General features: G+C 50.8%; 1 protein-coding gene across 7 annotated transcripts in view; it reads right to left on the reverse strand.

Annotated features, from left to right (window-relative positions):
• Positions 1–582: 582 nt before the first annotated feature.
• Positions 583–16,971, reverse strand: part of PLEKHA7 (pleckstrin homology domain containing A7) — a 236,738-nt gene continuing 220,349 nt past the window's right edge. For 5 of the 7 annotated variants that reach the window (XM_049890552.1, XM_049890556.1, XM_049890557.1 and 2 more), the window contains 8 exons: positions 15,720–15,908; positions 15,488–15,605; positions 13,381–13,484; positions 12,601–12,801; positions 9,594–9,752; positions 7,049–7,182; positions 6,094–6,236; positions 1,872–4,314 (listed from right to left, as the gene is read on the reverse strand). In XM_049890552.1, the coding sequence (XP_049746509.1) occupies positions 4,214–4,314; positions 6,094–6,236; positions 7,049–7,182; positions 9,594–9,752; positions 12,601–12,801; positions 13,381–13,484; positions 15,488–15,605; positions 15,720–15,908 (1,149 nt within the window). In that variant the 3' untranslated portion in view covers positions 1,872–4,213. The other 2 variants (XM_049890554.1, XM_049890555.1) reach the window with 2 other exon arrangements.

Below are 16,971 nucleotides of genomic sequence, written 5' to 3' on the forward strand. Positions count from 1 at the left end.
CCCAGTTTGCCGCCTCACTGGAACAAGCAGGCAGCATGTGGGTCGGAAGCGGGCCGTGGTGCCTCTCCCTCCCCCATGCTGTCTCGGATTGCAGTCCACCAGCCAAAGCAGCCCCCACATGAGAATCCACAGCCCAGCAGCTCTCAGGCAGGGGTGGGTTAGGGTGGGGGCCACCCCGAGCAGCTACAGAAGCCCAGCCAAGAGCCTAGAAGCACAGGTTTCTTCCCCCAGGCCTTCAAAGTCAACCAAGTTGTCAAGGAACTCTCATCAGGAGAAACTTTTCATAGGTGAACACGAGCATGATCAAGGGCTGACAGTGGGGATTTTCCAGAGAAATGGAAAAAAACTAACCCGGACCACTCACCAGATAATATACCCAGCAAGAAACAGGAAGCATGTCAGGTTAATATTTTAATCTGTACATCTTTTTTTTTTTTTTTTTGCAAACCATTATGCTCTCATTTAAATTAGCTTTTTCTTGCAAAATATTCATTTCATTTTTCCAACAAAATCTTATAAAGGCAAAAATAAAATTTTATTTTGGCAAATGTCATGAAGTCGATACTGGCAGCATATGGAATTATTTAAAAATAGACGGCAACTTCTAAATATATTCAAAAAATTTTTTTTCTGAGCATAGTCAAAGATAACCTTTCATTTAAAGTGTGGCTCCGCCCATTTTTTTTTTTTTTTTCTTTTTAAACATCATTTTCTATATGCAGAATATCATGAGAACACGACTTAAATAAAGGGTCATGAACACTGTGACTGTCTTGGAAGTCCCCTCTTCATTTTGGGCTGGAAGTCATGTCAATGTCCTGCCATTCAGGCCCTGCAGCCACAGGCCATCAGGATGGTGGGGGGTCACACTGCCAGCCCTCCTGCCACCAGGCCCCATCCTGGACAACCAACCACCCGCTGGGGAGCCTGACCCAGGGCTCTCCAGGGTAGGTGGCAAAGGCCCCAGGATTTCCATCACAGTCTGGTGTGGAGGGAAGGCATTCAGTCAGGGGTTTTCAGGTAGATGCCACCGGTGTGGAGTTTATTGCTCATGATACAATAAAAGTTGCTTCCTGTCACCTTTTCTGTATTTCTAAGTGTACATATATATATTTTTAATTAAAGTGAACTACTTTTTTTCTTTCTGAGAAGAGCCCTTTGCTGAGAGAAACTTATGGGTGGGTTAGGAAGCCCAAAGCTCCCGAACATACTGTTGCCCCTAAGCCAAACCCAAGGGCCATCTACCACGTGCCATCCTGGTGGAGTTTCACCTGGAGCTGGTCATCCGGTCAGGTCAGGGACAGTGACCTCTGCAGCCAAGGAGCCCTCTTCTTCGAGGCAGCATGCCAACGAAGCTGAAGCTGGAATCCACTGGAAGCACATTCCAAATCCAACTTTCCCCTGAGTTCATCCAAAGTTGGACTGGCCTCTGCTTGCCTTGCCCTTCTCCCCCTACCCGCACCTACCACCCAAACGGTACCTGATTCTGTATGTGCAGCTACGAAATCCTGCATCCTCATCTTTCCAGCCACTCAGCCCTTGAGGTGAATGTTATAAAATATATTCTGATTCTAAAATACAGTGTCAGTATTTTATAGTGTGTATCAAAAGTGCCTTTGTCATGTGAAAAAAGGAGTCTGAACTAAAACAAGTGGAGTGTGTGTTAGGACCTAGCCCTATGGTTAACACCCCATAGTCTGTGGGCTCCTCCTTCCTCTAGCCAGAACCCCTGCAGGTGAAAGGGGTTTCCTTGGGGGCAGAAAGATCCATCTTCTCAGAGGAAGCTGGTTCCATTGGGTCTCTGGCTCCAGACTTGTCCTCTGCAGGATAGGTCACGGATCAGTCACTGCCTGGGCTGGCAAGAAGCACAGGAAACAATGAGAGGCTGGCAGGACCCACACCCGCATCTGGTGGTGGGCATGTGTGTGTGCACACGAGACAGGGAATGGCAGACTGGCTGACAGACAGAGAGCAGCAGAGCACGGGACAGGGCAATGCGGCCGCTGTTGGGGGGACGCTTGGCTTCTAGGATTCATGGCTGCTTGGTCCCACCCTCCCTTCACCCTGACTTCCCACTTCTAGGGAGTACATCCTGCTCTGCTAGGGCACAGGGCCTGAGCAAAGAGGACTCTGGGTCCAGTTCTGGCCCTGCCCTGCATTCACTGAGTAGTCTCTCAGCCTCCATGGGCCTCAGTTTCTCTAATCTAAAAGGAGGGTGATTATACCCACCTCCTACTGAATATACTGTAAGAGTAAGAGGAAACATGAATATGTTCTGAAAGAGCATGCAGGACCTAAAAGCCACAGGGGCTGCAAAAGCCAGGAGGAACAGAGCCGCTCTGTGACCTGGATGGTGTCACCATGCTCAATCACTAGGAGAAAACCACATACTCAACTCTGGTCCCGGCAGGGTCTCTGTGGCCTTTTTACAACAACCCAGCTGGAGCTTCAGCGGGTTCTTCAGCGATGGGATCTCCACTCCACATCTCCTGAGAGCCTGGCCCTAGTAGGCCAATGTCTTCCCTCCTACCCTCATGTTGGCTGGGGCCTACCGACTCTGCTCTGAGGTTGGGGATGCACCCAGGTGAGTGGACACCTGCTGAAAACCATGCCCCTCCTCCCCCAGCACACACACTCTCGGTCCTTTATTTCACTCCCTTATCCAAACACTTATAGCTCTTGAGTGTGGCCCAGACCAGCTCACAAGTGGCGATTAAGAGCAAAGACTCTGGACTCACAGAAAGGGTTTAAGTCCTGGCTCTGACACTGAGAAACCAGCTCCTTAGGCAAGTCACTCAAGGTGGTCATTTGCTTATCTGTAAAAAGGAGGCTATTACCCTCGTAGGGTTGTTGTCAAAGGAGCTGCTTAGCACACACAGTAGGTACTCAACAATGTTGTTCTTAGTTAATTGCCATCAATTGGCTCCAACTCGAGGCACCCTTATATATCACAGAACAAAATGTTGCCCAGTCCTGCACCATCTTCGTGATCGATGGTATGCTTGAGTCCACTGTTGCAGCTATTGTGTATTTTCAGTGACTTCCAACCTAGGAAGCTCATCTTCCAGCACTGTATCGGACAATATTCTGTTGTGATCCATTGGCCAATTTTTAGAAGGAGATCACCAGGCCTTTCTTCCTAATCTGTCTTAGTCTGGAAGCTCCACTGAAACCTGTCCAACCTGGATGACTCTGCTGGTATTTGAAATACCAGTGGCATAGCTTCCAGCATCATAGCAACACACAAGCCACCACAGTGTAACAAACTGACAGACAGATGGTGGTCAACAATGTTAACTGTAAGTATACATAAAAGTAGAAAAGGGAAAAACCCTACAAAATGATAGGAGATGAAATATCAGGGAAAGGACTGCAAGGACCTCTAATCCAACCCTCCTCAGTTCAGGTGAGGCACTTGGCTTCAAAAGTCAAGGATCCAGGCCAAGGACACGAAGTAAGGTGGTACCAGACACCAGGTCTCCTGACTCCCGGTCCAGGGCTCCTTCCTTAATCCCCCACTGCCTCTCATTATTAAATATTCACACAGGGAGGATTTGACAGGGCGGTGTTGGAATATTCTGCCTGGCTAAGGGACACTTTCACAGTGCCCTGGGCAGTCTTTTCCTGAAGCTTCCTTTTCTTCCCTTCTAAGGTGTGCAAGCCACTGAAAAAGGGCAGTCCCAGCCCTTGCCCTGGCACCAGTTCACTCTGTGACCCGGGGCAAGCTCTATTCCCTCGCTGAACCTCAGTTTCCTCATCTGTAAAACAGACTTTTTCCAGTCTTCCAGTTCTTTGGCAAAAGTCCTGAGTCCTGGCAAGATCTAACTCCTCTCTTCCAATTGCCTGAGGCTGGCAGTCTGGCCTACCCTGGTCCCTTGGGACATCAGGTCACCTGCCAGGAAGAGAGCATGGGGTGGAGGGTGCAGTTCTGGCCCTTGAGGTCTTTAGGGAGGTAGGAGGCCTAGATTTCACACAATATTCCATCAGAGCCACTGAAGACTGAGTTTCTAAAAAGCACCAGTCTCCTACCTGCTTACCACTCAAGACAGTCTCCCCGGTGGCGGCCGCTTTGCCAAAGGGAGGAAGCTTCAGTAGGCAGCACTGCAATCATCTCGGCGGCGGGAGGAGGGAAAGGAGGGCATGCTCAGCACTAGGCAAGGGGGGCAGTGAGCAGCAAGGGGCATGCCGGGCAGAGGCTCTTACTTGGCAGGTGTTAGACAAAGGTGTAGTGGAGTCCGTTGCTTAAGGGGGGGTAAGGTGGTGTCGGCCTGGAGGACAGAGGGGCTTTAGGCGGGAGGAGGACCAGCTGCTGTGCTAGACGGGGCACACAGGAATTAAGTGGTGCGTTAGACTCCTCATCTGCTCCCAGAGTGCCTGACGCCCCACTTGGCAGAGAGGGTGTTGCACGAGCCCCACTGCCCACCACTAATGGCCTGGGCTTGGGGGACACACCCATGGGGGCCTGGCTGGGACTGGCCTGCAGTTCCCAGATATGTCTCTGAGATGGAAAGAGGGAGCAAAAGTGAGGCAAGGCTGCAGAAAGAGCATCACTTGGAAGGGAAGTGAGAGAGGCCCTGCTAACTGACCACAGGGTGTTAGGTCTGGTGTGCTCGTTAGCTGGTGAGCAGAAAGCTGAGGGTGACTGACCCACAGAGCTAGAGCAAGCACAGGTTAGAGAGGAGAGCACTTCAGGGTAGTAGAGCAGTCCCGCCAGAACCCTCCACATTGACAAGGACTCAAAAGTTGCTGAGACAGGCTAGGGAGCCCCAAGGTCATTAGGAGGAGGCGGTCTGGATGAGGCATCTCCTGCCTCCCCTGCCACAGAACACTACAGAGGCCACCTCTCAGCCTGCTGAGTGTGGAGGATGGGGTCATAGGGCACAGGAAACAGGCCTTCTGCTGAGACCCTGGCCCCTCCCCTCGTCCTCAGCCACTTCCATGGTTGCCTGAGGCCATTTTTGCCCCCCCAGAAAAGACTCCCCAGGGCCAGTCACCTCAGGGTCCTGCAGGCCCCACCCTTAGACACTTCTAGAGCCTTTGGCCAGGGTTGGGGGGACTGGTGGGGACTGTGGATATGACTTCGGGTTCTATGACTGCCCCCTCCCCAGAAAACCTAGAGGACACCTGGCCAGAGGCACCACCTAGACACAGTGGCCAGAAAAGACTCCCCAGGGCCAGTCATCTCAGGGTCCTGCAGGCCCCACCCTTAGACACTTCTAGAGCCTTTGGCCAGGGTTGGGGGGACTGGTGGGGACTGTGGATATGACTTCGGGTTCTATGACTGCCCCCTCCCCAGAAAGCCTAGAGCACACCTGGCCAGAGGCACCACCTAGACACAGTGGCCTCTGCATCTGGGGAGAAACGAGACTAGGAGAACTTTGAGGGCACACAGAGGGTACGATGTGGGTGAGGGAAGAGACTTGAGTTCCTTTCCTGGCTGGTCAGAGAGAAAGCACCCATTTTACACACACACACACCAATGTACACACACATACATAAACACACCATTATACACACGCACCCCTCAGTGCTATTCACCCACCCTGGCCAGCAAAGTCCCACCTTCCCAAGTCCTGCTTTCTGGCACAGGGCAGTCTGATTAGGTGAACAGGGGCTTTGGTTTTGAGCGGGGTCCCAGGGAAGGCTAGAAGGGCCCTGTTCTGCCTCATCCCAGCAAGAAATTCAAGCACCAATGGCTTTGCTGTCCCCTCTTCATGAGGTCAGAAACCTTAACCTTGATCCTATGGCTCAGGCACCTCAAAAACCTGTTCTTAACCCACTATCTCAGAGAAAGTTGAAGAGCAGCACCAGCCCTAGACTTAAGGATAATAATTGCTCCCAGGACCTCTTTCCTCTTACACTCCAGTGCTCCAGTTCCCACGCTTTCTCCCCCACTTCCTGGCCTGCCCAATGCACCGTCCACTGCCCTGCTGTGCTCATGAACAGGACACTCTCTGGTCAGGAGAACGCACTAGTGGCCCTCGACTGCCAACCCAGACACCTGGTTTCCCCACTGACTCGTGACTCTGGGCCCTGAGCCGCAGGGAAGAGCTGGCTAGACCCCAGGCTGGGAGACTGCATCCCTGGCCTTACCTGCCACCTGCTTGCTGCGCTGGGAGGCCTCAGAGGCCAGGGCGTAGGAGATGTTGATGATGCGCTCCTGCTCCTGCAGCTGAGAGTCCAGGTCGGCCACACTGTTCCGGTCCTGGCTTGCTGCGGACTGCAGGTTGGACACGCTGCAGATGGGCCAGAAAACAGACTGTGGGCCCTTGGCCAGCCCGAGGTGCCAGCCTCATGAATGCAGGTCAGAGGCCCAGCTGGGGTCTCCTTGGCCTGGAGGTTCTCAACCTTTTGAGGGGGCATCAGATGAAAATTATAGACTTTCTCCCTAGACAAAGGTATGAATGCTTGTCTCCAAACGCCTAAATGCTCATAACTTTGTTCCTCCTTTGGGAGGGTCACAGACCACAAGTTAAGAGCCCCAGATTAAAGCTCTTGTTAAATGCAGACATGAAATGGTTAGCCTAAGGAAAAGGAGGCTTACGAACTACAGGTTTAAGTTTCCGAGGCTACGGGGCTGAGGTGGCAGGGAGGCTGTAGGGTTGCTACAGAGGTGGACAGGTGGGCAAAGTCCGCAGCATCCTCAGGACAAAGCTGAGGCCCCTGGGTCTGGTCCACAGGTCTGCGTGAGGGTCTAATGCTGGAGAGCCATCTTTGGAGCTGATCTCCAACTTTGTACACTTCACCGCCTTGCTTGGCTCCACTCCCTACACTTGGTGGGTCACTACGGACACAGATTTGGGGGTGAAGGCTCAGGATGGGGCACCTCCATGAGTGTTTTCAGGACTTCTGGATGTCCCAGACAAGCTTCCTCACTGATTTGTCAGTGATGTGGTATCAGCCTGTTCCTTCCTATGATCAGGGCTACCTGAGATGCAGGCCTGGCACCAGGGGCGGTCCAGTCAGCCTGGCTCAGGCCCGCATGGTTAACACGCCCCCTGGGGATGGGCTGAATGGGCTGCCGGACTTGGGCAGAGCAAGGGCTGACCTTGACCGGGTGAGGATGCTGCGGATCTTCTCAGCTTTGCGATACCTCGCCTGCAGCTCCTCCAGGCTGGGCGGCTCTTCGGGGTCCAGCTCCACATAACGTTCAGGGATGGCGACCTTCTCTGGTTTGGACAGCTGACGAGAGGACCAGAAGGAGGACAAGGGGGAGGCTCAGGTGCTTAGAACCTGCTTCTTGTTGACCCCTGCTCATGAGGAAGTCCAGAGAGATTGAGAAACTTGCCAAGATCACAAAGAGTGGGGTGGACATTTAAACCCAGGTCTGACTTCAAAGCCCATGTTCTTTCTGCTATACCAGACCACCTCCAACAGACTGAGGGAATGGAAGGGGTAAGGCAAAAAAAAAAAAAAAAAACAGACTAAAAGCTCTCAGGAGGAAGATAACCCCTTATGTCGGTCACCTTAACCACAAGGCCCTACGTGATCTGACCTGCTGACCTCTCCAGCCACGCTGACCCACCAGTTCTCCTTGAATTCCCCTCCTACCATGGGGCCTTTGTCCCTGCTGTTTCCTGTCCTGGGATGCTCTTCCTTTTGCTCCACTGACTCTTTCTCATCCTTTTGACCTCACCTTGAGAAACCTCCCTGATCCCCAAACTAGGTCATGCCCTCCTCCTGTTACTCTTTTGCTTTCTATTGGTCACTTTCTCTGTCTGTCCAGTGCAGGGGCCTGGCACTTAGTAGCTCTTCAGCAGGTACTCCTTGGACTACTGGTTGGATGGACTGACGAATGAAAGAAAGGAAACAAAAGTGCTGTCTGTCCCTATAAAGGGGCAGAGGCAGCCATGCTGCGTCAACTGCTTTCCAGAGGAAAATGGCCCACTCCTCCCCACCAGGATCTCACACAACCCAGTGGTAACCTCAGTTTGGCAAACTCTCGCTTGGCCTAAGAATCATGAAGGCAACTTTTGCACACCCTGAAGAATTTCTTCTCTTTGAAGGATAAAAGCACATCTAAATGGAATTGGTTAAAGCTTCTAAAAACAAGCTAAATCCAATTCCAGGGTAAATCTGGATTTGGACTTAAGCCCATGTAGCCCTTTCACTCTAGTGAAAAAAGGTAAGAAATAAACTCTTCTCTGTTATTTCCAATGGGGGCAGACACAGAGGAAGGAAGCGGATTACACTGAAGCAGAAAGGATTTAGGTTAGAGATAAGGAAGGACTTTTTTCCTTGCTGGCAGGCCCATTAGGACACTACAGAACACATTTCCACTGCCAAGGCAGGATGTGGAAGCTTCTTTAGTGAATCTGAGAAAGCACTGACCTTTGGTTGCTTCAGGTGCCAAAGGGAAAAGGTCTGAGGGCAGGAGACTGGCCTTACTAACCCCTGGAGCCCTAGCTGAACCAGCACTCAGCAACTCCACAAGCATCTACTCACCCACACTCTGCTCCCAAAGAACACATGAACCCCAAACATACGAGTCAGGTAGATAACAGTGGCAAAATCTGCCTGTGCGTGGGTTTGCCCCTGCTCCTTAACACAGGAGGAAGACACTGAGGAAGGGCACAGCTCCTCCTCAGCACTCATTCCCACATCAAACAAACTTGTGGGCAAGTTCTGCAAGGCGTCCCCTAGACCCGCTCTTCACGTGGTGAGTGCATTTCCTCTCATGTGGCTTCAGGGCAGGCCAAGCCATTGTGCAAATGTTCTCCGGACTTCTGTGGGCAACTGTGCAATTCACTCAACACAGTCTTCATCGGGCAAGTATTGATGGAGCACCTGCTGTGTTCCAAGCCCTGTGCTAGGTGCTAAGGGCACAAAGGTGAACCAAACAGCTATAGGCTCTGCCTTCCAGAGCTTACAAATGAAACAATATAGACCACAGAAGATCACCCTATGTCTTGAAGGCCCTGAGTCTGTCACTCCCTAAGTCCCCTTTCTCTTCCCTTGGGTAGCAACATTCCTGACTGGGTAAAAGATTCAGGGGCTACTGGCTTTCCTAGGCCCACCCTGTTATGATGCATGTTAGCCACCAGAGGGCGCCTGAAGAATTCATACCAGAACCATGACCCATCTCCTAGCCCCAGTCAGGGGTAGAAATTTCGCTTATGGTTTTCAAACCTGCCCTTCACTACTCCAAGTCTGATTGTCCAAGCTGTCCTGTGTGGCCAGTTGTAAGGCCAATCTTTGGTTTTCTAGGGGACACTACCTAACAATAACTACATCAGGCACCTATCATATGCCAGGCCCTGTGCTCATGGCTTTCTGATCACTGCTAATCCTCCCAGCAACATACTAAGTCACTTGATCCTTACAACAACCCACTTTATTGTTGAGAGAATAGAGGCATAGAGGAGTTAAACGACTTGCCCCAAAATACACAGAAAGGTTGGAATGGGTATCAGAAAGCCTGGATTCCTTTTATTGCCTCAAGCTGCTATCCAGCCATCCTCCTGGACCACTTTGAGGCTTAGCCTTGTCCTCATTCAGGCCAACACTCTCCAGTGCCACTGGGAGGGTTGGTCAGGCTGGAAGCCTGAAGGCCGTGCCTCCTGGGGTGGCATGAAGGTAGCTCCTGCCCTCACCTCTCTGCTGATGTCCAAATCATAGTCTTGTGGCTCCAGGTCCAACTCGGTGACAGGCATGGCCTGCAATTTCAACCAGCCATTCTCCTCCTTGTCCTTTCTTTCCCCTTGCATGGCCCGTTCCAGCAACTGTAGGTCAAAGTCCTGCTCGCGTTTCCACTGGCAACAAACAAGAGGGTTAAGAGCAGTCACTTCCTGACTGCTGAAAGAGCCACACCAGGTCCCTTTAGGATAGTCCTTACAGGCTCTGAGAAGACAGGCCTGTGACTCAAAGGGCAATGCTATGTGACTGTGGACCTCAACCTCCTTGCCTCTAAAACAACGCAGTAGTTTTGTGATGGACGGTCCCTCCTATGAGCTGTAACTCCTTGTTTAACGGAGAATGAGGCCTCCATCCCCTTTATATGGGCTGTTGCCAGACTGCTACTTTCTCTCTGATCTGGGCCCCCAGAGGGTTCAAACATGCATCCCCAGGGCATTGCTCTTAGAACCAGGGCTTTGGGTTCACAATGGTTCCCAAGGATGTAGTAGGCTCTTGGGTCTGAGAGAGTAAACCCAAAACAGAATCTAGGGCAGTGCTCCCGAGAAGGGAATTGCCCCTTCTGCTGCCCTACAGCTCAGGGAAGGTTTTCTAGTTCAGGAGCCACATGACCTAGGCTCAGAAATAATGGAGAAAACAAGTCCTCTGAGGTCCTGTCAAGCAAGTGGAATAACCAAGAACCTCTCATTAGAGGATACAGGACACAGGGTGGTGTGCACAATTACTGCAGGGCTGGGGATGGCGACATGGGAGCATCATGGGGCTAGTGAGGTAGATAAAGGTGATACATAAGATAGCATCTATCTGCAGTAGATGCTTTTAGTTAAAAAATAAAAAATAATTTAAAATTGAGTTGATAAACCAAATACAATTTTCCCAGGGCTATTCGGTAGCACTGACTTTGTAATAAGCATCTCTTCACAAGAGGAAAAATCTAACCCAACCACTTTAATGTTCAAGCATGAGGGTCTTGCTTCCAAGAGGCTTCCCAGCCACCTGTGGCTTGCATCCTCAGGGGACTTTGACACGCAGCAGGCTGGTGAGAATAGGGAACAGGCTCCAAGCCTCTCTTCTTTTGACCAGAAGCAAAGCCTATGCTCAGGGGGATGCTTATACAACCCAGGCCACTGCCTCCTTCCTACCTCGTCCACCTCATGGAGCCACAAACAGTCACAGTTGTCTTTGAGGACCCTTCAAATACCCCCAAACCTATAGCCATAACAGACATTTCACCCATTCATGCACAAGCTCTCAGTACCGACTCCAGGCCAATGTAATTGTTCTTAGCTGTTGATTTCCATATAGTTTGAAAGGATTAGGCAAATGAAGTTCCAGAGATGAAAAATTAATTTAATGATTCACAAAGTAAACAAACATTTTCTTACACGCTCACAAGTGCCCCAAATAGAGACAAGGCCTCATTGTAGCCCAGCCTGATTGTTTACACAAACAGCAAAGGATCACTAGATTCTATGACATATCCTCAGGAAGAACCACGCCAATCCATTCTCATCAAGCAACACGTTTATTGGCGTTGATGCAGAGACTTACACCAGTCTTTTTTTTTTTTTTTTTTTAAAGAGAAAAATTACAAGGTATCGAAGTTATACTTTTTAGATAATCTTTCTACTTTTGAGACATCAAGTTGTAAAGGGTCAGTGTTATCCCATATGACATTTTCTTATAAAGTTTAAAAGTTACCAGGTTTGCAGCTTAAAGTGTCTTGGGTCTTACCCCTTTGGTGTCTGAGCTAACAGCTGCACAGAGCCCCTCTGAATACAGAACATAGCACATTTTGCTATCCATTCAAGTTAATAAGTACCAGAAACACAAAAGGTTTTCTATAAGAAATTGTGCAATGGGACCAGAGGAATTGGAACTGAACAACGTCAGACTTGGAAGAACTTATTCAAACGTGCAGTCTCCAAAGTCCACGTCTACTGTCCAAGTGTAAAGCACGAACTTGGATAAATTCGTAATGCCCAAACCTCTGCCAATGGCCAAGGTTCTCAGGCAGGGGATTGGCTCAGCTTTGCCGGGCAGCGTCTGGGACGAGTCAATTATAAGTCATGTGGTTGGGGGCACCAGAAAGGTGAGTCACATCTAGGGGTGCTCACTAAGCTATTAAGAGCTGCTATTACAAGCCTGGTAACAAACAGCGCAGGCCAGTTAGAGAATGTTCAATGCAAATTAGAAGCTTCTGTAAACACAATCAGGCAGGATTAGAGGGGCAATGAGCAATAACACTAAAAGCAAGAGAGCTTGTGCAATGAATTAGGGAAATAGCAGTCAGGCTAAAGAGCTAGGGAAACGTGAGATTTCAAACAACAGGGAAAAGTCAAATGGAATGTTTCCAAAAGGGACCTAAGGCGACTGTGGGCAGGGCACAGTGCTGGGCAGTGCCACCAGGGGGCAGCATAGATTCCCCAGCTCTCTGGGGGCACCATGAGGCCTTTTAGCACCACAAGCTGTGGGAGACCACCAGCCCTCAGAGTTGTGGGACACCACCTGTGTCCAGTAATTCCCACAGGGCATCCGCTTGGAGGCTTGAAAAGCTGGTTGGTTTGCTTGTGTTTCTCCTTATCAAATCATATCATCATCTTCCTCCTCCACTCCTCAGACTCTGTATTCCCAGGTCCTTGATTCAGCTGAGATTCCAAATGCCTACAAAGGCCCCTCTCAAACTCAGCTTGGAAGACTGACTTTGGATACTTTCGCAGGCTCTTCGACTCTTGCTGTGACATCCTCTCTCCTGCTCTGGTTCTAGGTCACTCTCTGACCAGGTTACACACACAGCCATGGGCAAACAGCCCCACGGGGTATGTTCTGAACCATCTAGGTCAACAGCCCACTCTCTCAGGGAGTGTGACATGCTTGTTTTGGGGGGAATCAAGGAAGCCCTGCTCAGTTTGAGGGGAAGCTCTGTTCCTTATCCCAGCCCTGCCTGTCTGGACCCTTCTAACATACTGAGCCGAGATCTCCAGGGAGAGGTTGGCTGAGGTAGCGGGACGAAGGGAGGCCTGTCCTCTCTCCTTGACTGAGCGTCCTCTTGCGCTCACGGACCAGGGCCTTCTGGTGCCGCTTCATGCGCTCGAGCTGCTCCTCCGCGCTCATCTTGCCCCGCTGGTGGTCCCCTGAGTACAGGCGCTCCAAGGCACTCTTAGGTCTCTGCAGAGGATGGGAGGGCGAGTTACAGATAGAGCAGCTGGGCTGGGAACACAGAGGGCAGCAACCCTGCTGGTCTCATTCCCATTCTCTCTGTCTCTGTCTCTCTCTCTCTCTCTCACACACACACACACACACACACACACACACACTCTAGTTTATCCCCTCTTGCATTGAGAACCACTCCTCTAAGCACGTGATGCCCACAGCCCTCACTGGGCTGCACCCCACCCTCTGGGAAGCACCCCATCCTGCAATGGCAGTTACTGAGGTCTAGACCTGTTCAGTCAGGCTCACATGCAGCATGTGATAGGCCATAACGCACGGTGCAGGCTCCCTCCCATGACCCTGACGAGCTGGAGAGAAAGGTGGGGGATCCTTGGGAAATGCAGAGGGCAGCCTGATGCTGCTCCAAGCAGGCCCTGCCCTTCTTGGTGGGCAGTGCGGAAGGTGTCTGTGAACACATGGTGGCAGGGGGACCTCTGAGCTCAAAGGTTCACCAATCACCATTCACCTCAGAGCCCCTCCCCTCTACACATGAGGGAGCAATGGGCAACTCAAAAACTTCTCAAGGCCACTCACAGGGAAGGTCATCTTGATGCTTTCAGCATTTAGACCCCTCCGGAGCGTGACGTAGGGAGCAATGCTGGACGATTGCTGGAGCCTTGACGTGGATCCTGAGAGCCCTTAGGGAGGAGAGAAATCCAAGGGTGTTCACGGTAGGGCGGACAAGCTCTGGCCCTTCCTATCAACCTCCCATTCCCATAAGGGCCGCCAAGAGCTCCCAGCCAATGACCCACACTCTTCTGTCTCCTCTTCCTTCCCAGGGACTGGAAGAGTAAGGCCCCCAGAGTGCAGGATAGGGGGACCAGCCTAGGAATGCCATCTGCCCCTGATGGCGGACAGTGTCCCAGTGGAACTATGGGATACACTAGGCTTCCTTCATATGCAGAAGACCTGAGCTGCTTGGCAGGTTGAAAGGAAGAAGGGGTAGGAATGCCTTTCATCCATCTTCTTCCTGATGAACTCTTATACACCCTTCACAACCCAACTCAAATGTTCTACCTTGGTGAAGCCTTTCAGATGCCCCAGGCAGAATTAGTTATCCCCTATATCCCACATTATATTCATTGGATACAGCACTGACCACAATGTCAACATACCTGTTTCCCTAACTAGATTACAATTTCTACAACTCTTGGTTGACTGACTAAAAGAATGAATAAATGGATGAAGAGAAAGAAGGCGGCATGAAGCATTTATTGAGCACTTACTATGTAACAGGCAGGCATTATACTAGGTATTTTTTTATAGCCCTACAAAGTAGGCATTCCCTGATCATTGTAAAGATAAGCAATCTAAGGCTCCGAGAGGTTAAGGAACTTGTCTGATGTTACATGGCTAAGAACACTGTTGATCACGTGTTTACCATGTTCTGGGCCCTATGATTTAGAAGTATTATTTCACCCTGGTTAGCCTGACCCCAAAGCCTGTGCTTCTCCACTCGCAGCAATTCTTATTGCGGTGGTACCTAAATATCTAGAAATGAACATCACACTGACTGAGGACACCACTGGCATTTAATACATAAGAAAAACAAATGATAAATGGCCTACGATGCCCAGAGAATCCTGGGTGAGCAAGAATAGTCCTGCCCCAAATACCACTAATTTAAACTCCATTGATAAACACAGCTCGGCCATAATTAATGAAGGGAAAAGGACCCCAGAGCACAATGCCAAGTGCTGCTGTGGCCCCAACTCAGCAAAACTTAAGGTCCACACCCTCCCAGGGGCCAGCTCAGGCCACAAACCAGTAAGACAGTGTGGTGGGCTAGAAGTCACATATCCCACAGGTGCCATAAACACTTCTTTGTGTCCTTCTGCTTCCTGGCCTGGCCAAAAGGAGGCCTTCTACCTCCAAGAGCAGACAGGAAGATCAAGTGAGGAACAGGTGAGGGAAAGCTGCCAATGTGCTAAGGGGTCCCAGGAGACTCAGGTGCAGAGAGGTCAGGAAGCCTCCCCTTTAGGGAATTTCTGAGAAAGAGGGTCTGGCTCCTCAGAAAATGGGGAAAATGGGAGACGAGCAGAACCTAAAGGCCTCAGTTTGTTTCCATCCCCATCTTGAAGAGTCAGGTAAGGGCAATGAGAACGTGGCCCACTTGAAAAGGGCATTCATTTAAATAAAGTAAGGTCTCACTGAGTCTTAGAATGACAGAGAAGAGGAAAGGAAATCCTCGGGAAGGCACCAGATAGCCAAGCTGATGGCAGCCACCCAACAGCCCAGCCTGCAGGGGACAGTGGCTAAAAGCATGAATTCTGGAGCCAGAACACTGGGACTGCATTCTGGCTCCATAACTTATCAAAGTATTCACTTTCTCTGAGGCTTAGTTGCCTTATCTCTAAAATGGGATACTAACAGTACTTCCCTCACAGGATTGCTGTGAGCCTGAAGGTCCCACAGTGCCTGGCTCTGTAGTAACTGGTATTATTACTATTCCCAGGACAGATGTAAAAAAAGAGGAAGAGAATCAGGATGTGGGATAAAGGAAGGAGCAGCAGCTCCGGGCCTCCTGACAGCTGCTGCCCAAATCTAGGCCCAAGGCTGCAAGCAGAAGAGCGTGAGGTACTGGTGACAGTTGAGGGAGGGAGCGCTTTCAGTAAAGACTCCATGGAGGGTCTTGCCTTACCTCTACCCGGCAACGTCTGGTACCTGCTCTCAGGGCCCAAAAGTCCGAGAGAGGGCTGGGCTGTGTCCCCGCTGAGGGTCGCCAGCTCAGGCTCACTAACGTATGACCGAAGTTCCACCTGTGAACAGAGTCTAAGGCTGTTACCGCTGCCCAGGGCGAGTACGACGCAGGCCCCATGTCACCTCTCCTCCCCCCACACACTGGGGCAACTCCAGGGACCCTCCCTGCTCACCTTTGAGTCCCCATTCACACATTGGCCCAGCTCCCGGTCTCGCTTCCTCTCGTCAGACTGCCGCTTGAGGCCCCTCACCGAAGTGTGCCGGATGATGGTGGCCTCCCTTGGCAGAGGTGGCACAGCCGGGGGCTGGTCCTCTGGGCTATAGAGTTCAGGAAGAGGGGGCCTGGGAGGTGCCTCATCTTCCTGCTCAGAAAAAGAACCAGAACCAGTGTCTGATGAGAGGGAGTTAGAGGGTGGACTGTTGGGAGTGGCACTGCCACAGTGGTGGCCCAAAGGACCATGACAGGCCACCTCAGAGACATAGAGCATGACCACTCGGCCAAGGGGCGTTATCATTTCTCCTGCTTGAAATGTGAAGGGGAGGGATGTCTCTGCTCCATCCCCATGGTTCCCTTCGAGGCACAGATTTTCTATTTTTCAGTGTTCCCTGTACATATTATATCCCCAATTCTAGAACTCAGGTCTTCTGGGTCCAGTGCTCTTGGCCCTGTGCCAAACCGGTGACTCTGCACTTACTTGTAAGTTTGTGTCCACGCTCCCACTACAGAACAAACATCTAGCCTACTCCACAGTGCTGGACTGAGCCGGCTCCTTGTGCCTGCACAAACTCTGGGTCCTTCAGCAGGTTGGGGATCTGAGCAAGGACAGGCTCTGTGTCCTCCTGTCCTTTGTATCAGAACTGTGCATAGCTGCAAAGTATTTGATTCTTCATGACTCGTTTATTGAATAGGTTGTGGGCCCAGTGGCTCACCGCCTACCACAGCAGCTCACTCCCTGGGCCGGGATGAATGTAACTATTTTCCTTGAAACTCTCTGACTACAATGCTTTCAGAGGGCTGTGGGTTCCTCTACAAACCAACACACTGGCCCCTGACTGCCATAAACACCCACTCCCTTACACTACAATGACCATGATGCCCTTCCTCCTCCAAAACTCCCCCTTTCTTAGTCTAATTTTATTTTTCAGGATATTGCAGAGCTTAAGAAAGGGCGCTCCAAGCTTGCTTTGCAAAGATTTATCCCCGTTCTTTTAAAGCAATACATTTCATTAATGCGTGAAAGTTAAGCTGCCTGCTCAAGATACCCACAGGTCCTCCAAGGATCAGTGGTTTCCAATCCTGGTAAGACCCCAGAGCTACCGATTTCTAAAAAGCTCCCCAGAAAGATAAACATATAACTCTTATTGCCTTTGGTTAGAGAGAACAGGGTATCTGGAGAATGAAGGTGGGAGGAAGACATTTTATTA

Source organism: Elephas maximus, chromosome 7 (assembly GCF_024166365.1).
Source record: "Elephas maximus indicus isolate mEleMax1 chromosome 7, mEleMax1 primary haplotype, whole genome shotgun sequence".
NCBI lineage: Eukaryota > Metazoa > Chordata > Mammalia > Proboscidea > Elephantidae > Elephas > Elephas maximus.